This window comes from Thunnus thynnus, chromosome 19, assembly GCF_963924715.1.
Source record: "Thunnus thynnus chromosome 19, fThuThy2.1, whole genome shotgun sequence".
Classification (NCBI taxonomy): Eukaryota; Metazoa; Chordata; class Actinopteri; order Scombriformes; family Scombridae; genus Thunnus; species Thunnus thynnus.
This window is the reverse complement of record NC_089535.1, coordinates 28,432,446-28,454,947: the sequence shown is the minus strand read 5'-3', so window position 1 is coordinate 28,454,947 and position 22,502 is coordinate 28,432,446. Positions and strand designations below refer to the sequence as shown.

General features: G+C 39.2%; 2 protein-coding genes across 4 annotated transcripts in view; one reads left to right on the top strand and one right to left on the bottom strand.

Moving 5' to 3' along the window:
- The window catches only part of nek6 (NIMA-related kinase 6), a 41,196-nt gene extending 28,274 nt beyond the window's left edge, over positions 1 to 12,922 (top strand). For both annotated transcript variants that reach the window (XM_067574255.1, XM_067574256.1), the window contains exons 7-10: positions 957 to 1,064; positions 1,390 to 1,484; positions 7,148 to 7,261; positions 9,071 to 12,922. In XM_067574255.1, coding sequence (XP_067430356.1) covers positions 957 to 1,064; positions 1,390 to 1,484; positions 7,148 to 7,261; positions 9,071 to 9,181 — 428 coding nt within the window. In that variant the 3' untranslated portion in view covers positions 9,182 to 12,922. The remainder of the gene's footprint in view (positions 1 to 956; positions 1,065 to 1,389; positions 1,485 to 7,147; positions 7,262 to 9,070) is intronic.
- Positions 12,923 to 16,170: 3,248 nt separating this feature from the next.
- Positions 16,171 to 21,467, bottom strand: psmb7 (proteasome 20S subunit beta 7). Of its 2 annotated transcripts, none has more exons than XM_067574502.1 (8): positions 21,363 to 21,466; positions 19,796 to 19,889; positions 19,184 to 19,281; positions 18,758 to 18,898; positions 18,492 to 18,607; positions 18,117 to 18,175; positions 17,855 to 18,006; positions 16,171 to 16,396 (listed from the first exon to the last, which is right to left on the bottom strand). In XM_067574502.1, the coding sequence occupies exons 1-8, from the start codon at positions 21,422 to 21,424 to the stop codon at positions 16,285 to 16,287; spliced, it is 834 nt and encodes a 277-aa protein (XP_067430603.1). In that variant the 5' UTR covers positions 21,425 to 21,466; the 3' UTR covers positions 16,171 to 16,284. The 2 variants fall into 2 exon arrangements, with proteins under 2 accessions (XP_067430603.1, XP_067430604.1); XM_067574503.1 differs by having other exon boundaries at positions 16,374 to 16,705; positions 21,363 to 21,467.
- Between the last annotated feature and the right edge of the window lie 1,035 nt (positions 21,468 to 22,502).

The window sequence follows — 22,502 nt, the reverse complement described above, 5'->3', positions numbered from 1 at the left end:
ACTCAGGTGTCAATCAGAACACACTGAGATAAAAACACTAACAACAGCCAACACATGATGATCTTTTTATGGCAGTCTGTGGAGTAAATCTTGTAGTGAATTTATTTTTTATTGTGTATATGTTGTTTTTTAATGGTTGATAGTGTAGAAATGTGTATATAGTATATATAGTGTAAATACAGTCAGATGTGTAGCTCTCTATAGAACGTACTACAGTGTATCTACAGGAACAAGTCATAGAAATGCAGCAGAAAAGCTTTCAGTGGGCTTTATTTCTGACAGCACGTCTTGTTTTTTGGTTGAATATAGATGTATTTCAGTTAGGTTATGATTTGGCAGATTGCTGTCCATGTTAATACATGTTACTTATTTAACATAAACTGAAGAGCTCTGAAGTGAGGATATAAATGTGCCGCAGATCCACAGAGTTTTGTTGCTTGTTTGTGTTTGAGTGTGAAAAGTATTCAGGATATTTGAAGGCAGTAGTCAGTGAATGCTTTCTGTGTAAAAGCAATGCAAATGTGTCACAGTTTGGTCCATAATTGTTGCAGTTTGTGTTGACTGTGTGAAGAATATTGAAGATGTGGACTGAACCATGCAGGTAATGAAACCTAAAAAACTGTAACATTTTCATTTCCTTTCTCCACCTCTTTTATTCTACAGAGTCACAATTCAAACACAAGAAAGCAAATCACAATAGGGGCATATCTTTAGCCATAATGTATTTACACAGTGCGTACATGAATACATGAATAGATACATGATTGTAGAGTACATAACATATAGTAGTGTCCATGCTGTGACCACGTTTTTAGATGTTTCCAAAATGTTCTGATGATAGTTCAGCCTAAACATTTCAGGTCTGGTACAGAAGTACAGTATGGTTACTATGAAAAAGGGTGTGTATATTCCCAGGTTTAAATGTGTGTGTGTGTGTGTGTGTGTGTGTGTACCAGATATCAAGCCAGCCAACGTGTTCATAACAGCCACAGGGGAAGTAAAGTTGGGTGACCTGGGATTAGGCCGCTTCTTCAGCTCTAAAACCACTGCAGCACACTCTTTAGGTAAGGCACTTACACACATCTACATACACAATATACATAAATATACTGTACATGTTGTACATGAATGCCTTGCACATGTTTTTTTATATTAGCAAACCAATAGATTACAGCTCAGCTGCATGATATTTCTGTGAGTAACTGCTGATTCAAGAAAATGACAAAACTAATGGTAGGTATATAAAGTCGTAACAATATGTCAAAAAGAGTTGATTCAGGGACAATTTATATGTACTGATTTACTACACTAAGGTACAACACTCATTTTCTCAAGTGGTTTTGTTTAACTTTGGATCATTTTATCTGTCTGTTATTCTCTCTCTCTCAGTGGGGACACCCTACTATATGTCACCAGAGAGGATCCATGAGAATGGATACAATTTTAAGTCAGATATCTGGTCCCTGGGATGTCTTCTGTATGAGGTAAGCTCAGATCAAATTTAATATACTGGCAAGGAACAATTTAGATAAATCATAACTTACCTATTCTAAAAGCAAAAAAGCCCTAGTGCAAAGTTTATTACACCCCCCAAATACTAAAGAAAAGTGTTTTGTGGGAAAACAAACAACATACTGATGATGACTAACACAGGATCTAAAATGCAGTTTATCCTGAGGGTGGAAACATCAAAAGAGTGGGAGCATGAATATATCTAGATTTAGAAGTGGAAGGTTTTGGTGATTGTGGGCGGTGTTAGATTAAGGTCGGGGTTTCCAATAGTTGTCAGATGTCTGTGCCTTGACCAAACTATTAGACAGACGGAGTATTGTACTTGCATAACATTTGGGAAATTGTGAGGGTCAGGTTTTTAAAAAGAAAGATCAAAGTCAGATCAGCAGAGTCTGAGATATCCTAACTTTTAGCCCCTATGGGTCCAACTCCAAAAACACTGGATTCTGCATTTCCCATAATCACGTCATGTCATTTTACACCTCAAAGCAGCACACAATGGAAGTGCCACACAGACAGAGGGGAAATGATGATTTGGTGAGGGAATCATCATATCATATAATCATATGAAATTGCTGCTCTCTGGAGAGTTAGCAAGCCTCAACAATGTGAAATACAACCGCTACATATCCTCACAGATCTCTATGCTCTTGGTGTGTCAGCACACAAACAAAACAGCAGGAGCGGGTGTTTTGATGCATGTTATATGTTCACACTTAGGCTCTGTTGCTAGCAATGCCGAAAGGTAAAAACACAACAGCGTCTAAAATGAGCTCATTTCGACAGCTCAAGTTGAGAGGAGTTAATCATTTGATTACCTTCTCTCAACTTCTGGTTTGAAACTTTCAAGTAGTGAAGGATTTACATAACCTGAAGCAGACATGACACAGCAAAAACACCTCTCACAGATGTTGGTTAAACCTAAAGTTTGGTATAAAACTGAAGGACTGGGCCCTGCTCTTTGTAGATGTATGTATAACTGAGTTAGCTTGACTTGACTGGGTACACTTAAAATAAAACAATAAACAAACAGATCGATCAAGAATGGACCTTCAAGCTCAATCCTAATATATAGTTTGGGGTACAATGTACAAAGAGGCATGACCTCATATCATGTCATGTTTCTGATTGTTATCAGAACAATGGAACTAGAAAACATTATAATGAGAATGTGTGATTTGAACACTAAATGTATCAGTTTATTCTAAACAGGACTACATTTTCAAACTAAGTAAATCCATCCAATTAAAGTGCTCTGTTCTGCATTAGCAAGAACCGAACAACATTCACTCCTAATCAGTACTTGAATAAATAATGGAAATGTGGAAACAGTGGACTGGCGTATGAGCAGTAACAATGTGGGAACACATAAATGTCTATGACTCTATCCCCTAGTGCATGCCGGGAGACATTTTATTTGAGTGTCTGAATCGTGTAAATGTATCCACTATATAATTCACAATGTCACAACGGAACAAAAAAATGCAGTGTGTTGCATGATTTTATATATGGAAAAAATGACTGTTGTCGACTCTACAGCTGAGAGTGATGACACAAAATGATTTCAGATACATATATCTGGTTATGCTGCATTGATTTTTTTATCCTTTTTTTTAACAAGAACTGTTACAGGCGTACAATCCTGATTCGGTTTGATGTTATTACTTCCGCCTGTGCTTGTCCTACTGTGAAAAAGGTTCTTTTCTGTGTAGCAGCAAAGCTTAAGTGACAGCTTTCTCTGGAATCACCAGTCTTATGTGCCAGTACAATTAGAGACCAGAAAAGTAGAAATACTTGTGTAATTGTAATAGATCATCTGTTTGTAGTAATTCCCTGCCCAACAGTCACATGTGAAAGCTGCCCAGTACAACACAGTCTTCTGACTGAGCAGCTCCACTGCACCCGCAGGGAGTTGAGTCAACTGCTGTCAGACAGCTTTTATGGTTTTGTTTGCCAAGTAATGTTCCTGCTATTATAACTTAAATAGTCAGGATACTTACCGACTGTTATCAAGGCTTATCAGCAGGTCTGTCCCTTGTTTTTGGTTTTTTAAAACTAATAGAAAAGGGAAATGGGGACAAGAAACAACATCCTCTGTTTCAGGAAGCAGTAGGCTTTCAATGGAAAAAATGTTTTTTTACAAAACACAAATCCAGTGTCATTACTACAGCTTAATATCACCAGTTTGGATACAGTACGTATGCCGCAACACTGACTAACAAAAAAAAATCCCTTTCCCAGCATCTGTCCATGTAGATGCTTGCCACCACTGTGAACATAATAAGGCTCTATTCTTCCACATATTTCCTTGGATTTCATTGGAATGCTGAGCCATTGTCGAGACAGTCATCTTCAGAGACAATGGTTTCACAGTCCTCTATGTTGTGAAGATTCTCTGTGCATGCGAGAGGTTTTAACAGGCCAACAGAGACTCAATGAGCAGCATTATGTGTCAGTTTCAATTATTCTCTGGCTGCATCACCACATCTACCACATGAGATGCCAGACACTCTTCATACCTTGCTCTCTTCTTTCCTGCCATCTATTTTCTCTCAGCATAGTTTCCCTTCTTTACTATTGGCTCATTCACTTTTAGTGAAACACTTTTTTCAGAACTCACAAGTTCATTTTATCATAAAAATTTGTCGGAGTTACTTTATACTGTATGTTGTCAGTACAGGTTATGTATAGGACTTTTTTATATTTTGATTTGTCAGTAGGAAAATCACAGGTGTTACTAATAACATTAACAATGGCGCTGTTCTATTCAAGTGTCCCTGTAATGCATGACAGTGTGACAGTGAGCCAGCGTGCACAATACCAGGACCCTGACACTTCAGCCATCATTCATTTATTATTTACACCTGTGCTTTTGCTGCTGTGACATGTCAAAATGTCTGCTGTGAAAAAGGCCCGTTAACTGAAATGGACAGAGATCCTCTGGGGAGCATTAAAGGACAGGTTCAGAATTTTTCAAGTGTGCCTTAACACAACAGTTAGGTTAAGAGGTTTTCCTCACTGTTATCATTCCTCCTGTTAATACTGGCTATTAAAAGATCCCCTTCAAATGTGCTTTCAATAGAAGTGATGAGGGCCAAAATCAACAATGTGTCCACACAGTCATTTTGTCCAAAAATGCATTTAAAAGTTTATCTAATAATAATGAAAATAAATAATACATTTAATTTGTACCACATTTTTCATTCATAGTGAATTGCCAAGTGCTACAGCATTAAAAAACATACAACACATAACATAAAGAAAGTAATAAGAGTTTAGATGAAAAAGCCTTCCTGAACAGAAAGGTTTTTAAGCCTGTTTTAATAGAATCTAGGGTCTGTGCTGCCTTCAGATGGCTAGGAAGGCCGTTGGAGCATGGAATCTGAGGGTGCGGTCGGAGGTTTGTGGTGTAATCAGTTCCTGTAGGTGGGGAGGTGCATGTCCGTTGATGGATTTGTATGTGAGTTGCAGGATTTTGTGGTCAACCCTGAAGGAGACAGGGAGCCAGTGCAATGAAAGCAGAATTGATGTTATGTGTTCATGTTTTCGCACTCTCATCAGGATCCTGGCAGCACTGTTCTGAATGTACTGGAGCTTCTGGATGCCTCTGCCAGTGATCCCTGTGAAGAGCTCATTGCATTAGTCCAGTGTTGATGAGATCAGGCATCTGACAGGGTTAGAGAGGGGCGGAGTTTAGAGATGGAAGAAAGAGGTTTTGCACAGATGTCTTATATGGTCATCAAAAGTCAGGTGAGGGTCACTCCTAACACCCATTAGTGACTGAGGAGGAAAGGGGGATGTCCTGAATGTCAAAGGTGAGATGAGGTATGGGGGATGATTCCTGCTAATTATGTATCTATTGTTGTTGTTGCTGCTGTTGTTCTGCTTCTCTGTGTCCCCACCCCCCACCCTCTTCTCTCTCTCTCAACCCAAACGGTCAAAGCAGATGGCCGCCCACCTAGAGCCGGGTTCTGCTCGAGGTTTCTTCTCGTTAAAGGGGAGTTCTTCCTTACCGCTGTCGCCAAGTGCTTACTCATGGGGGAATTGTTGTCTCTCTCTCTCTCTCTCTTGAATTGAATTGAATTGAATTGAATTGAATTGAATTGAATTGAATTGAATTGAAACTGGTGTAGAGTCCCAACAAGGAGAGCTTCAGTGTTGCTGCTGTTTAACTGGAGGAAATTTGTGCTCATCTAGTCCTTTATCTCTTTAAGACAGCTGCTGATGTGTGACATGGCTGCAGAAGGTTTTGGGGCAGTTTTGATGTACAGCTGGGTATCATCAGCATAGCAATTAAAATACATCCCATGTCTACTGATGACACATCCAAGGAGGAGCATGTAGAGGGTAAACAGGATGGGGCCGAGAACTGATCTTTGCGGAACACCACAGGTGACAGAGAGCAATCTAGACCTTCATCCACCCAGTGAGACTACTGGAAAGGTAGGACTGAAACCACAAGTGCAGAGTCTGACAGCCCAATTTTGGCGTGGAGGTGCTCTAAGAGGGAGAACCAGGAGAGAAGGGGAACCTGCATCAGCTGCCATCTGCAGGTCATTCATAACCCTGAGCAAAGCTGTTTCAGTGCTGTGTGCTGAATGAAAACATGACTGAAATTTTTCAAATAGGTTGTTGTGTTTAAGGTGGTCCTGAAGTTGACAAGCAACCACCTCCTCCAACACCTTGGACAAGAAAGGGAAGTTGGAGATAGGCCTGTAGCTGGCAAGAATTTCTGCATCCAGGGTGGGCTTCTTTAGGAGGGTGTGGATGATTCCCTTGAGGGAAGATGGAACAGTGCCAGTTTGAAGGAAGAGGTTGACAGTTTGGGTGATCAAAGGGCTTGGAATGGGGATGTGAGCTGTGGGAATGGGGTCCAGGGCACAAGTGCAGGGTGTCATCTTCCTGAGGGTTTCCTTAATGTGGTTGATGACAGGAGGAGGCAGAGAGGGAGAGCTGGACATCAGAGAGTGGATATTCTTGGATCTGAAAAAGTCTGTTATATCGCTCTTCTGTACCCTCAATTTGGGAAGATGATTGTGGCTTCAGGAGATGAATTATAGTGGAAAAAAGATGCTTAGGGTTGCCAGGATTGTTATTAATTAGATTGGAGTAAAACTGTGACTGAGTATCTTTAAGGGACTCTGAGTAAGTTCTTTGATGTTCTCGGAAGGCCAGTTTATGGACAGCAAACCCAGAATGTCTGAAGTGTCGTTCCAAGACACATCCAGCTGTTTTTATTTTCTGCAGTTTGTGAGTGAACCAGGGAGCAGAGCGTAAAAAATTGACCTCACCCGTCTTGACAGGGGCATGAAGATCAAAGACACTGCTCAGAGATGCACTATGACCTGAAGGTGGCGCTATGTGAAGGGTCAGGGCATCATCTCGTGGGCACTGTGAATAGCCACACCAAACCCAATGCCAGTCTGGTCAGCAGGTGTCATACTGTTCTGCCACAAAAAAGTGCACTTTACTTCATTCCTTCAGGCTGTAAGTCAAGAACAATATTATTTGGGCACTGGGTGAAAGGTAGTCCAGAAAATACAATACCTGAATTGTTTTTGTTTCCAATGTTCACAATCTGCACCAACACCAGTACATGCCAATTTTCTCATCCACGTGATGTCTCTTTCTCTAGATGGCAGCACTGCAGAGTCCGTTTTATGGTGACAAGATGAACCTCCTCTCCCTCTGCCAGAAGATAGAGCAGTGTGATTACCCTCCCCTCCCACCTGACCATTACTCTGAAAAGGTAGAGCAACAAAAAAAACAGGCTTTTTGTCCTATTCACACTTTTCACAGTTTTTTTGTTTGCCTCCATGAAAGAGGATGAAAAGAAAGATGTAGCAGCAGGACTCCCTCTTTCACTTTTTCATTCTCTTTCGCCTTCATGCTCTCTCTCTCCCTCTCCCTGCTTCACAATGTCAATAACAAATAAAATGCATCATTAATTTTAAATCAACTGCTGAGCGATACAGACGGGTGACAAATTAAAGGAAAAATCAACATTAAGTGTCCGCCAGAACAGCTTCAGTGCACCTTGGCATTGATTATACAGTCTCTGACCTCTACTGGAGGGATGAACACCATTCTTCCAAAAGATATTCCCTCATCTGGTGTTTTGATGATGGTGGTGGAGTGGTCCAAAATCTCCCATAGGTGGGAGAGTGTGAAGGCCATAGCATATGATTCACATCATTTTCATACTCATCAAACCATTCAGTGACCCCTCGTACCCTATGGATGGCAGCATTTTTATCCTGGAAGAGACCACTCCCATCAAGATAGAAATGTTTCATCATGGGATAAAGGTGATGACTCAGAACAACTTTGTATTGATCCGCAGTGACCCTTCCCTCTAAGGGGACAAGTGGACCCAAACCATGCCAGCAAAATGTCCCCCACAGCATAACAGAGCCACCAGATCCCCTCGCTGTAGGGATCAAGCATTCAGACCTGTACCAGTTTTTCTTTTAACTTGTCACCCATCTGTATAAGCATTTATGTACCTTAAAGTATAAGTTGAAATTTTTTCAAGTGTGCCTTCAATGTAATTGATAGAGGTCAAAATCTACAGTGTGTCCACACTGTCATTTTGTGCAAAAATGCATTTAAAAGTTGATCTGAAGCTTATATGAGGCTTCAGCAGTCTGAGTTAGTCATATCAAGTGGATATCTGACACATTTACAGTCTTGCCTTACAAATCTCTTACAAATTGCCTCTTTATGTTTCCTCAGACAGTGTTTCCCTGTTGAGCTGGATGACTAAAGCTTCATATTAGCTTCAGATAAACTTTTAAATACATTTTTGCACAGAAAGAGAACGGTGGATTTTGTCCCCCATCACTTACATTGTTAGTGAATGAAGGGATCTTCTAATGGTCAGTATGAACAGGAGGAATTACAGCAAGAAAAACATGTTTTAATATTCACACCACAAAATTGTGAACCTGTCCTTTAACTGGTAAATTGACGCTTCAGAGACGCAAGTAGCTGTGGCAAAAATAGACCCAGATAGCAGCAGAGCCACAAGTGGGACGCTCTGGGCATCTAGCTGTGGATATTGCTACATATCTAATTGCCCATAAATCCATTCCCTTTGAATGGAACAAACTAAATTACTGTCTCCTAGCCTCTTTCTTTTTTTATTGGAATCAACAAATCTCATTTACAGACCCAAACCATCAACAAATTAATTTACTAACAAGTATTGTGTGTCTATCAAAGCCTCATATATCTTATTCCTCTGTGCCATAGACCATTGTTGTCCAAAAACTATTAAAAACATATCAGTGAGTCACACTGCTGCACTGGGTGACATGTTCCTTCATCACCATGAGCACACACACTGTAGTTTATTGTGACTTAATCACACACACACACCGTCCTGCTGCCAGAAATACTCAATAGAGCACCAAATGTTAATTCATCCACCGTGGAAAATAGTCCCCAACAAATGCAATATTTCCTCCTTTTTAAAATAGTTTGTTTTGGTCCTTTCATGGGAAGAATATAGAATAAAACCAGTCTCATCCTTTCTAATCAAGCCCACTTTTCACAGCTGCGGGACCTGGTAAGCATGTGCATCAACCCAGTCCCAGACCAGCGGCCAGACATTGTATTCGTGCTTCAGATCGCCAAACAGATGCACATGTGGACTTCCAGCACCTGAGCACCATCCCCTCTGCTCAGTCTGAGGACCTTAAACCACTAGATGTGAGCTCCATCTGGTCTTATTTGCCTTACCTTCATCTCGTCAGGAGGAAACCATGGAAAGACTTGTCCAAGTGGACTGTGATGTTCAGACGTCCAAACACCCACTCTTTTTTTTAACCGTTATTTATTTCGGGGAAGTTTCACTGAGAGGAAGCCTCTCTTTTGCAGGAACACCCTGATCACATTCACACAGTTACACACACCTGGAAGCTGCTCAGTACAGCCACAGTCTGATCTGCCGACCACTGAGCAGCTCTACTGGAGCACTTGGGGTTAAGGGCCTTGCTCAAGGGCACCTCAGTGGTGGTAATGAGGAGGGGCAAGTTCTTCTTCTTTTTCGTTTACCCCACCCAGATTTATCCTGCCAGTCCAGGGATTGAACCGACCTTCCGGTCACAAGCTCGCTTCTCACGGAGAAACTTCTCATGGCTTCGCATTTCTTCTCATCGAGGATGTGAAGAGGTGTGTTAGTGGTGTAGCACTCATGGGAAGTGGAGTTTACTAAAGCGCACTTGTTCTATATATATGAGAGGCGACTGCATTTACTGAGAGAGATTTGTGTCTCACCATGATGACGTCACAGGTTTCTCTAAGCTTATTTTTTGTATAACTCCACAGGGGTTGCATTCCAAGTTCATACCCTGTGTTTCAGGTAAAGTGTGTGCAGTAGAGCTGGGCAATTTGAATATTTATTATCTATCGTCTATCATAGTAATCACATCATATCATATCATAGTAATACATTTTCTTTTATACTGTCAATTTAAGTACATAGTTAAGGGGTCTAAATGGACATGTACTAAATACTTATTAATAACTGAGTCACATTTCTCTGAGAATGATTTCTATTAGCTTGCAGTCATTTATTTCTATCATAAGAAGGTGTTCTCTATGGAAGCCAGAGAGACTGGTGGTTAAAGCTTTTCTAGCCCTGTTATCTCAACATAATCACGTCATTACTTCACAGCTCATATTTAGGTTTTTACGGCCTGTTTTCCCCAAATAATGTATTTTATGACAAAATAATCTGGACTCAGTGTCTGCTTACTAGCTTCTTCCAGAGCTTTCAACCACATCTCACAGCCTCCATTAGCGGTAGTTTCAGTTGTCACTTACAGCTTTGACAAATGACTGTCAGATGTAGTTGAAAGCTCTGGAAAAAGCTAGTGAGTACACCTTGAGTCAAAATTATTTTGTCAAACTACTATTTCCATGGTCAACAATGCAGAATGTTTTTAATGATCTTTAAAGTTGCATTTATTGATTTTTTTGGCCACTTGGGGGCAGCACAACCAGCTGCAAACAAAACAGTGATAGATTTTATAAAGTTTTGGTCTCCGCCAACTCCCGACAAAAATATCTGGCTCTTTAGCCACTAGATGATCCACTATGTTCACCAGCTAGTTGCTAACTTTAGTTCTGTCTTAACACCCACCCAAGTGTCTGGTAGTGTGACGTATATCTGGTACCTGCCAAAAGTGCCTGTTTAGACCTCAGAGCTCTCTGGAGTTATCTAGATCTATGTAGGCCTACTGTCTGTGTTTGTTTACTGCTGGGCAGGCAGTGTACAGTGGGTTCATCAGAACTTTGTCACTGAAAACAGCTGTCTGCTGCTGCTGAAAACCAACTTGATGAGCATTTACAGACCAGAAAAACAAAACAATCAACTAAAAGAGGCTAAAAAGCTGTGTAGAGCTGAGGGGAACTGCAGAACTATTTATTGTGCTCGAGGGGAAAATTAATGTGTAGAATAAAAGAAATAATAAACACAACAGCATTGCACAGAGAACCAATAATTAATGGGGAAAGAAAATGAATAAATTAAATAAAAACAGAATGTGACCATTCATGTGTTCATGATGACTATTAAAAGGCGGAAGATAAGAAATGGGTCTTAAGACAGGTTTTAAAAATATCAGTTGAGGGGGTGGGGATCTAATGAGAGGCTAACCGAGATGTAACCTGGTGCCAGTCCATGCAGTGCTTTAAAAACAGATAAAAAATCTTAAAACCAATTCTGTACTTTACTGGTAACCAGTGAGGAGAGGCCTGTGCAGGGGGGATGTGGTCTGTCTTCGTGGTACCAGTGAGGAGTCTCGCTGCTGCATTTTGAACCAGCTGCAGGTGAAATAAAGCTGACTAATTCCTATATACAGCGATAATGTATTATCCTGCTTGATTGTTGGCAAGTGGCTTTAAGTATTTTTATTTTGAACCAATAGTTTGTGTTCCACTGTTGTTCTCAACATACTCAAACATGCAGAAAAGCACTGATGAGGACACTGCATCAGAGCCATACTGTTTTCTGTGTACAATATGCACCTTCTGGCCAATCAGAAACAAGTATTCTGCAGGAGTCTGAAAAAATAACCCTGATGATGTCACAGTGATGTCATCAGGGTTATCTCAGCTTGGCTATGGAGACTATAAATGTCTCTTTTACAAACTAGGGATGTAGAATTTGAAACACAGGATGTTTACCAGCCAAGTGGGGTCTAACGAAAGATATAATTCCGTTGCATTTTGGGAAATGTAGAGGACAGTGTGGAACTCAATTCATAAAGACAAGACAAAGCATCAGCATACCTCGGCCCCTGCTGCTTCAGTTCAGTTTCGCAATTCCCCCAACTTTATAGATGTAAAGTAAGAGAAAAGTTGAGATCTTCAGACAGCGGGCCTAGAAAAATTCATTCAAATCATCATCATCATCATCATCATCATCCACCATAGCTGCTCTTGGCTTCTGTTTGTCAAAATATTTGAAAAAGACTGGACTTCAACTTTTCTTATTGCCCAGTCCCGTTGTGTGAACTAAGTACTCACAAACTGTGCCGACCTCTGACTTCATCCTTTTAGCCGTGAGTTATAGTTTGAATTTGTGTCGCTTTTTATGTTGCCTAAATGCTTAGATTTTGCATATCATTTTCAGTGTTGATAGTGGAATTAAGAAGGAAAGAAAAACTTGCTTCATCAACCATCTTTTGTCTGAGTGAAGATTAAAGGTGAGCTTTGTAATAAAAAGGAATTTAGAACTGAAATCATCATCATCCCTTCTCCCTGGAAACTGAAGAAATTCCACAATATCCAGTGCTGCAGTATCTGCTTATTACAAATCTAAATACACTCACACAAAATTTAAAAAAAAAAAAAAAAAGAATAACAGTGCGTGCCATGGTGGTGGGTGTTTTTTTATTTTATTTTATTTTTCTAGTGTTCCAAAGATGTTGCATAAGATTTCAGTTTTATGTGATGTTCAATCCCAGAATGCCATTTGTTCAAAGTATTTCTATGTGCAAATATAGACCATTGTTACTGTGAACACCATAGAAATGAGATGCTGTGAAAGTCATTTTGACAGATAGTACTGAACAAGAATATTTTTATAAATGATATCAAACAGTGCCTTACCACACAGAATGGTTGACAGTTATTTTAATCAATTTGTTAATGACAACTTTTGTTCTATGCTGATAAAAAAAAAAGTGTAAGGTAAATGTTTTGCATTCGTAGGAAGGGTGGAAGTTTTGAGTTTGCATCATATTTAGACAACTTACTGTATATCCTGTGCACATGTCTTCTTGTTCCATCTACTGTACTTATTGAATTGTGACTTTTCACTCCAAAGTATTGTGCCATGTTTCTACCAACTGTACTTTTCTGTGCAACAAGACATTAAATTTTGCTCTGTGTGGACTCACTTTTAAGTGCCTCCTTTTGTGTTTGTAGTAAAAATGATCTGGAGATTAAAGATGAAAAAATTGTGCATGCATGTGATAGAAAATAGCAAAAAATACCCATCACAGTTTCACAGAACCCAAGGTGATGTCATTGAATATCCCACCAACAATCCAAAACCCCAAAATATTCTGTTTACAGTGATATCAAAACAGATAAGTAGCAAAACCTCAATGTTATAATATGATTGTTGCTTTATGACGCTATCCAGTTGATTAAATATTCAGACCTACAGCAGTCTGGCAGAGAGTTCAAATAAAATAAGCAGGTCAAAGACCCACTGGGGTTTTAGTCAGTGGGTTTGGGGGTCCTCCTCCAAGAAAATATTATTTGACTAAAAAATATGCATGTTCACATTATTTTGGACCATTATCATTACAATATTTATTTAAAAAACACACACACCGTGTGCCATAGAAAATAATCTCAAAACATTTGTGAAACAGGCTTATAGTGGATGATCTGAACAGTGATTTTCTCATCCTCCCGTAGTCAGGCTGCAGCCACTAACCAGCTGTCAAATTCAGAACAGGATTAGAATAGATTTATAATTTAAATATGACAAAATATTGTCTCTACAGCAGCAACAGTAGTGTTCCCACCAGCAGAGTCACTATATAAATTCAATAATATCTCACTGGGAAGATATCAAAAATGTCAGTAAAATAGATAATATTCATGACATCGAAATACTGAATGAAGTTTAGAAAGAATGAAGAACAAAGACATCAGTTAGTATCTTCATCCTGTCCTCCTCTTCCTCGCTCTGCTGCTGGTTGAGAGGAGGAGGAGAGGAGAAGACAAACTAAGCTAAACACAAACACCGACAAACAGAGTAGAGGACAGGACAGAGAAGCTAGTGGGACTATAAATGGATGCGTTCAGGTACAGTGTGGAGTGTAGATCACCCGCGTTTTTGTAGCGCTCAGAGCCCATTAGACGAATTTGACTGTAGTTACATTCTCACAGGATTAACTTATTATTTTCTTATGTTCTTTTGTATATTCCAAAATCTTAGTTTAATAATATAAATGAAAGTATAATGGAGATACAGGACTGGATGAGCACAAATTTCCTCCAGTTAAACAGCAGCAAAACTGAAGCTCCCCCTATTGGTCATCTTCCATACCTCATCTCACCTTTGACAGGACATCTCCTTTCCTCCTCAGTCACTAATCTGGATGTTAGGTTTGACCCTCAACTGACTTTTGATGACCATATAAGACATCTGTGAAAAACCTCTTACTACCATCTCAGAAGCATCTCTAAACTGCGCCCCTCTCTAACCCTGTCAGAGAAACTACTGTTCCTTTATCTCCTCAACACTGGACTAATGCAACGTGCTCTTCACAGGGATCCCTGGCAGAAGCACTGAGAAGCTCCAGTACATTCAGAACAGCACTGCCAGGATCCTGATGAGAGCGTGAAAACACAAACATATAACACCAATTCTGTCTTCATTGCACCGGTTCCCTGTCTCCTTCAGGCCCTCAGTACCAAGCTCCACACCGTGCTCTGCTGCACCAAGCTTGTTGAACAGCCTTCTTAACCATCTGAGGGCAAGCACAGACCCTAGTCTCTTTTAAAAAACACCTAAAAACCTTTCTATTCAGGAAGGCTTTCTCTTTGTTATAGCTTATATGTGTTTAGCGCTGTAGCACTTTGAGATTCACTGCAAATGAAAAGTGCAGTACAAATTAAATGTATTATTATTATTGATATTAAACAGGGTGTTTTTTGGTGGAAGGACAAAAAGCCTAAAATCAATCACAAAAAAATCACTGTCAAGAGAAAGCGGGTGTATTTTTATTAGCTTGCATTTAATAGCAGATATCTGCTGATTTGGGGCTAGAAGGATAGAAACAAAGGTAGTTGGGACTGGCTGGAGGATCTTGTAAAGGACAAGAAATAAATTGACCTCTTCATCCTCACTGTGGTATCATCTTGTTCCACCCACAGAGCTAGAAGTTCTCATGTGATATAAAGTTCATAAAAAGATCAGTATTCTGTCAAACTGTTATTAGACTTTCCACAAATCATAGAGAATCAGAGATTTTACTATTTGAAATTCAACATAAGCACTGTCTTACAGTATGCCTCATTAAGATCCATTTTCTACAGATTTCCCAATGGTGATCTTAATGGTGAGACAGATGAACAATTCAGGTGTTTAGCCTCTGCCACAGGTACTGTCTCGGGTCTGTATAGGATGTTGATTGACTCCTCTAATCTCAACATTCAGACTTTGTTCCAACAAGAACAAGATTTAGGAGTTTCACTCACCTCTGGAGAGACATATCCAAGTCAGTCAGACTCAGAGGTATACAGTTGAAATTCTTTCACAGAGTTTATATCACTCCCTTCACACTTCAAAATATAGAACCAAGCTCCTCTGGTCTCTGCTGGCATGGTTGTGGACAAGTGGCTACTTTGACATACTGCGGCACTGCCCTGCTGGACAGACGTGTTTCATTCAGTTTCAGTAATAATGAATATGAACCTCTCTCCTTGTCCTGATGTTTGCTTGCTGGAATCTAGAGCTGTAAGCTAAAGTCAATAAAGACAGGATAGCAGGCTTAGCACATTTAGCTGGTTTGAGGATTCAAAGGTCAAACTGTTCCTCAACAGAAACCTGGTTACTAGTATTTTGAAATCTCATATGGAACTAACAGCTGATATGATCAGCGATACTTGATACCATTTTGGAATGAATTGGGATCAAGTTGGAAATATGTTTTAACATTGTGTATTTGCAATTAAATAACACAGACCAACACTGTGCAGCTCTATTCAAGATTATTTTGAAACTTGGTTTCCACCGATACAGACAATGAATTTAATATCAGGAAATTATTCTTTTTTGTGCTAGAAACTGTTATAATGGACATCTTGGTGGCCTAGTGATGAAGATGCATATCATATCAATGCAACATCTTTGGGTTGATTTCCTGTCTGTTCCTCTGTGGTCAACCTATACAAAAGAGGCTAAAATGCCCCAAAAAAATCATCTTAAACTGTTAGCTGTTTCTACCTTTTGTTCTGATAATTGGTTTAACTATATTCAACCTCACAACAGGCATCTCTGACTAATTTACAGTTCCGCAAGCAGCTTTTCATGCAAGTGGACTTTTTTAAACTGTCTTTAAAGTTGTTGAGCCACAAATAAAACTGTCGAGTCAAACTACTTAAACACAGTAATGAACAAAAACGTGAACTCGAACACTTTTATTGTAAACCATGGAAAAACATGCTATTTGGGACAGGAATTCTGAGGGATAGTGTTGAGGGGGCAAGTTAAATCAAGAAATAGAATGTACAAGTATTTTAGGAGGTGTCCATCGTCTGTACAGTTTCCTCCACCACGTCCAAGTTCAGCTGGGTCACCACCTTCGTCAAGACACCGGTGGTTCCTCTTTTGTATTTGTAATCACCAGCTCTAGATCAGGGAGAAGGAGAAGAGTAAGTTTCACTTAAACCCATCAGTTACATTCAATAAGTCTTTGTTTGGGCTTGTTTATTGTGGTTCCACACGTCTCAGAGAGTTTATCTTCATCAGCACAGCACACCACTTCACACAACTATCCAGCAGAGACAGCCATGCACATTATGTGATGTGAGCAAGCCAAGTCCATCCATATAACACTTGGTTAGTTCTAATTACAGATGAGTGAGAGAGGCGGCGGCTGTTGACTCTACCAAAATACACTTCAGTACTCACAGCTGAGAGGCTTCAAGCTCAAATACTCTTCAAGCAGAACAAGCAACAAGACAACAAGTCATCCACAAGTTCATCAAGTGATAGTAAAGTCAATGAGTCACATGTTACAACATGCTCTGTAATGATGTGAGATGACATGCAATGTACCGCTATACACATGCATTCCTTATATCACAGATAAAACTGTTGACTCCAACAATTAATCAATTATCAATACTGATGATAAAGTGCTGGAATTTTACTGTATATTATACATTATTTTTAAAAACATAGTTATTGAGGTGGAATCTGAATCTGTAATCTGGTGTATAAATACAGCTGGCAGCAACTGAGGATGAAATACATATAAGATACGATAACATATAAGACCTGCTATTGTAAGCTCAGTCCCATCCAGTCATGACCATTTTAATCTGCAGTTGAAAACTTGTCTAGATGCAAACTGTGAGTAAGTATAAGTATATATATTATATATTAATCTTGGCTAAAAGTATTTAATGACAGTACAGTCAGAGGAAATACAGTCACTGAAATGCTGTTAAAAAGTGAAGAGTGTTTTAAACTCTGGAAGTCTTTGCGGTCGGTTCAGGAGTATTTACATATAATCACAGAGTGGAATCATTATGAATATGTGTAATATTTAAACACAGTTAAACAGTTAAACACAGTCCTGACATGAAACTCTGCACATTACTGATGTTTGATGTATTAAGGAGGAACTGTAACAGCGTGTCTGACAGCTGCTTCATTAAACGAAATAATATCCAGGGGCTGAAAAAAATATGAAAACAGAGGATCTGTACAAAAATATTTTACAGGCATTGGTTTTGGGAGCCATTCATGATATAAACAAAGTTTGAATAAAATCACAACCTTCTGTGGTTTGACACAGAATGACTGAGCTGCTACAGGTGGAGACACAGGGAGAAAGTTCACACTTTCACTGACTCAAGTTACAGTCATCTCTGTTTCTGGAAATGAAAACTCAAAGAGTTCTTACACAGACCCTGGTGTGATTGCTCACTTTCAAAATCAGTGATTTTAAGTCTAATCCCCACAACGCTAAATTAAAGTGAGAAAATGTCATACAGATACAAAAATAATACCCAGGTTGCATGTTGGGAGTCATAGGAGAATAATATGGATGAAATAAGGTAAACCAGTGTTTTTCCTCACCTGACCCCCTTCTTGTTGGCCTCATCATGGGGCCGGATGTAGTCCACCTTGCTCTTGGTGATAACACACAGGTCAATGTTGCTGCCGGAACCCAGGTCATTGAAGATACCTGCAGCGATGGCGTCACGCACCAGCTGCTTGGCCTCTTCCTCCTTTCAGTAAAAAAAACACATTTAACATCATTTATGCTCCAATGATTAACAAGTCAAAGCAGACCTGCTTCTTAGGAATGAATTACATGTGAGTGGCAGGTTGTACTTGCCTCCATTTCAGGCTTGTAGCGATCCTCAAACACTGCCATAGCAGCCAGAGACCCGGAGCCTTTAGAGAAGATAAAGAAAAGCTGCTTCATTACATCATCCACCTGACATCAGCCGTGTTTTCACCAGCATGGCTGTTGTCTAAAGACTATAGATCTGATTCTATAGACACTATTAAGTCAGATGTCCTTAAACCTCGTTTCCATAATAATGTTGGTATAACAACTCTGCAGTGCTAATGCACTAACCCCGATTCAAATTATGTTCCATCATGGTGATAAACAACAAAACTGACAACTGTTAACCCATCAAGATTGTGACTGAAATCTGAGAAGCATGTAGAGAACAGTGGTGTTCATGTTTGTGTTGAGACTGACCCATGGTGACGTAGGGCAGCTTGTCAGTGGAGCCATGAGGGTAGATGCTGTAGAGGTGAGGACCGTTACAGTCCACTCCACCCAGGACCAGAGCAGCCCCGATGTAGCCCTGATACCTGAGAAAACATACACACACGCTCATATCTGACACTTTCTAACTTGTTAAGACCAACTCTAAAATAAAACTATGACTCATTTGGGAGTATGTGACACTTTGTGTTAAGTCCCTCGACATGCTGTATACTGATATAGACTGAGGAACGTACCTGAAGAGCATTTGCTTGAGCATGCGGTTGGCGGTGGCCACGCGTGGCAGTCTGCCTGTAGAGAGGGAGTGCAGCTCCAGGTTGGAGGAGATGATCTGAGTGGTCATCTCTGTGTCTGCAGCTGTTCCTGCTCCACAGCAGCTGGACAATAACACAATTAGATAGCAGTCTGTGAGGTGTGCAACATCTCAACTCCATCATTTCAAGCTTGATAATGAGAAAACTGTACAAATCACATAGCTCCTTGAAGCCCTAATGTGTAGGACTTGAAAATTCAAATACTTGTTTTACCACCGAAGATGGTGACTGGAACCCACACACACACGTCACCAACATTCTTCTTTGTTCAATGTTTCACACAATGTGAGTGCTATGCAAACAAACTCCCAAACTGTCTGACTGTAAACCTGAGCTCCTGTCACTTACTAGATGTTGGGGGAGATGTAGTGGATCTTGGAGCAGTTCTTGTCTGCCACTACCATGCCCTCAGTGGCTCTGGTGTCAGCTCCCAGGACGACGCCGTCCTTCACAAGAGACACAAAACATCATTTAGATTCAGTAAATGCTGTTTTTCAGCAAAGTGGAACAATCAGCTTGTTTGATGACACCTTCAGGTTTTGTCATCTATGTAGTTGTGTATTTGCTGGGAAGTGCATAGCAACAAATTAAGTTCAGACAACTCAGCAAGTGTAAGTCACTGAGCTTTTCTGTCCACTACAAGTCTCCTGAGGCTTTTTAAAAAACAAATTTACGACAAGTATTTTAAGTCAATGAGTATATTCCTATCCAAGCTATATTAGGATTTTGAGGTTCCATTGAGATATTATCTATCTATCTATCTATCTATCTATGTATAAATAAATGTCTCCTGAGAAAAAACATCCACCAGGAGAAAAAGAAAAACAAACTGCAAAAAAGGACAGAATAAAAGAACAGCATGACCACTCTGTGCATGCATGCTGGCCAGTGTGTTAATACACTTTATGCAGTATGTTTGAATATGCATTCACATCATGTGATGAACAATAATCCACTCACCTTGTAGACAACACCACAGATGGTGGTTCCTGTTTTACGAGCAGCAGGCAGGCTGTAGCCCACCTTGTTAGCTTCGCCCTCCAAAACTGCATTTCTAAAAAAAAAAAAAAAAATTGAAAAAAAAAAATTGAAAGAAAAATTGGAAAAAAATTAAAAAGGCACTTTTAAAAAGGCACAAAAATCAACTGACTCATCTCCATTTCTATACTTACTAAACTCATCTTTATTTATAGCAAAGAGAGCATCACTTTTGACAAATCATGTGTGTCTCAAGTCAATCTATTTTAAATCAATGAGTATATTCTTATTTATACTATATTAGGATTTTAAAGGTTCCATTGAGAGAAAGATAAACAATTAGATAATTAAAGTATATTCTTATTTAAACCATATTAGGATTTTGAGGTTTTATGGGATGTGACCATTTGGGCATATTAAACATATTTATAATATTAATTATTATATTTTAAAATATGAATTTATTTAATTTTAACCAGGATTTCTGCAGCTTCACCAAGTTACATTTAAGACATTTCAAGACTATTTAATTTCTGTTTCAGAGTCAAAGCATGAAAGATATCACTCAAAACCATCAGGGATAATAAGACTTAAAATTATTTAGCAGGAGGAAAAACAATGGATGAATGGATGATAAATTTAACAGTTAAAAATAACTCATTCATTTAATGTTAGAGTCTGGAACAATAACCTGGCAGGTTTAGATAAAAATCATATACACAAAAAACATTTTATAACTAACATTATTGCAGGCTACTAAATATTAAAGACCTTTGTGAATAAAATTTAAGAGTTACAGAAAAGGCCTTCTAAGGCCTCTATTTTATAGAAACCTAAATCAATGCTTCTTTTAAAAGGACTTTTCGAACCAGTGGATATCGCGTTTAACGCATTTCGCGTTTAACGTGTAAATAGTATTACAGCGAGGAAACTAACAAACTAACTAACTAACTAATAACATTTCATTATATTTAACTGAACATTTGATGAACAGCATTACGCTCCCAACACGGACACTTAACACTATAAACTGTAGAACTGTATTAGAGTTATAAGCGCTTTCTAGTTTATAACATGTTTACTCTACACTGCCTTCATACAGTGTTTTCTGTATTTTACCGTTTTTTTCTATGCAGTTTGCGGTGTGGTTGTTTTAACGTTATTTATTAACAATTAACATTAGCGGGCTGAGTATCACCGTTCCGCCCGTAGCTTTCCTTATAAAAACAAATTAAATAAAATATAATGACCTACTGTGTTTCGGTAACGTCACTGATAAACATAAGTTAAATGCCTATTATAAAACATATATTTTCCTAATTATCATAAGTGGAAATTGAGTTGACCTAAACTTTGATGCTAGCGTGTAGAAATGCCTGAGTCATTGTATGGAAGGCAGTAGTCACTCAACGTGAGCTAGCATCACAGGGAAAGCTCTATCATTAGCCATCTATTACACACAACGTCTGCGTTCAAACGGTAAAAACTTCTAAAACTCATTGGTGTTATTATTCCAGTCTAATTATCCATCCATTGAAAGGCGCTTTACCTTTTACAGTTTTCGAAACTGAAACCCCCGAGTGGTGCCCGGCTCACTGTCAATGTCGCCATCTTGGTGAATGTGTTTCCGGGAAGTGAAGAAAGCGGTTTATTATAGATGCTGCATTTAAGGACCTTTGGTAAAGTTGTACTTTATTGTTCCAAAGCTGAGGAAAATCATAACACACTCGCATGTTTTGTTCTATAGCAACAAAACAAACCCCGAAAAGGTCCCATTAACCACAGTTGTCCTGATCCGGACACGTTCATTAACTACGCTACTGACTTGAAGTTAGTTATCTTTATCTCATTTATCTCATTTATCTCATTTATCCTCCCTAAAGACCTCTTAAACTCGAGCGCTCCCTGCTGGCTCCCTGCTGCTCTGCACCATTCATATGAACATCTTTGGGTACTTAAATATGGGCCTATTTGAGTCATCTAAGTGAACATTGATAAAAGTGTGAGGAATGGGAACAATGCTACACATAATATAGGGGGCAGAAAACCTTTTTTTTTTTTTTTTACCATAAACAATTTAATACAATTTTCTTTTTTATTAAATGTGAAAATAAAGATAATATTATACAAATCAAAACTGTGACAAAAAGAAGAAAAAAATGTAATGTAGTGCAAGTAGCTCTATTGTAGTGCAATAGATGAATAATATTCAGCAATAAGATGAATGACATTGAAATGAAATATATCTTTACGGAGACATATTTTGTGCTCTTCCAATCTCAACCTGTTGACTACAAACCACAGTTAACACTATTGTCTTGCACCAGGCAGTTTATTTTTTAACTCTAGTTTAGAGTTATTCAAAGAATCTATTGTCATGTTGTTGTGACCTGGTTCTTTGGCCACAACAAACAGGGGACACACCATGTTGAATTTTAACAAAAGATAATTTATTAAATCAAATTGAACAAATTAACGACTTAACTCAGTTGTGTAAGGTGTGCATGGGTGACAGATGTATATGCATGTTGCAGAAGAAGAAACTAAGGTAACACAAAGCAAAACAGGTGCCTGTAGGGAGGAGCAGAGAGAGCAGCAGCAGAGAGGAAGCTGTTAGGTGCAGCCAGGCTTTACGCCAACGCCATGTGTTCCCAGTTGGTACTGATGACCCACCTGTTGAACAAAGCAG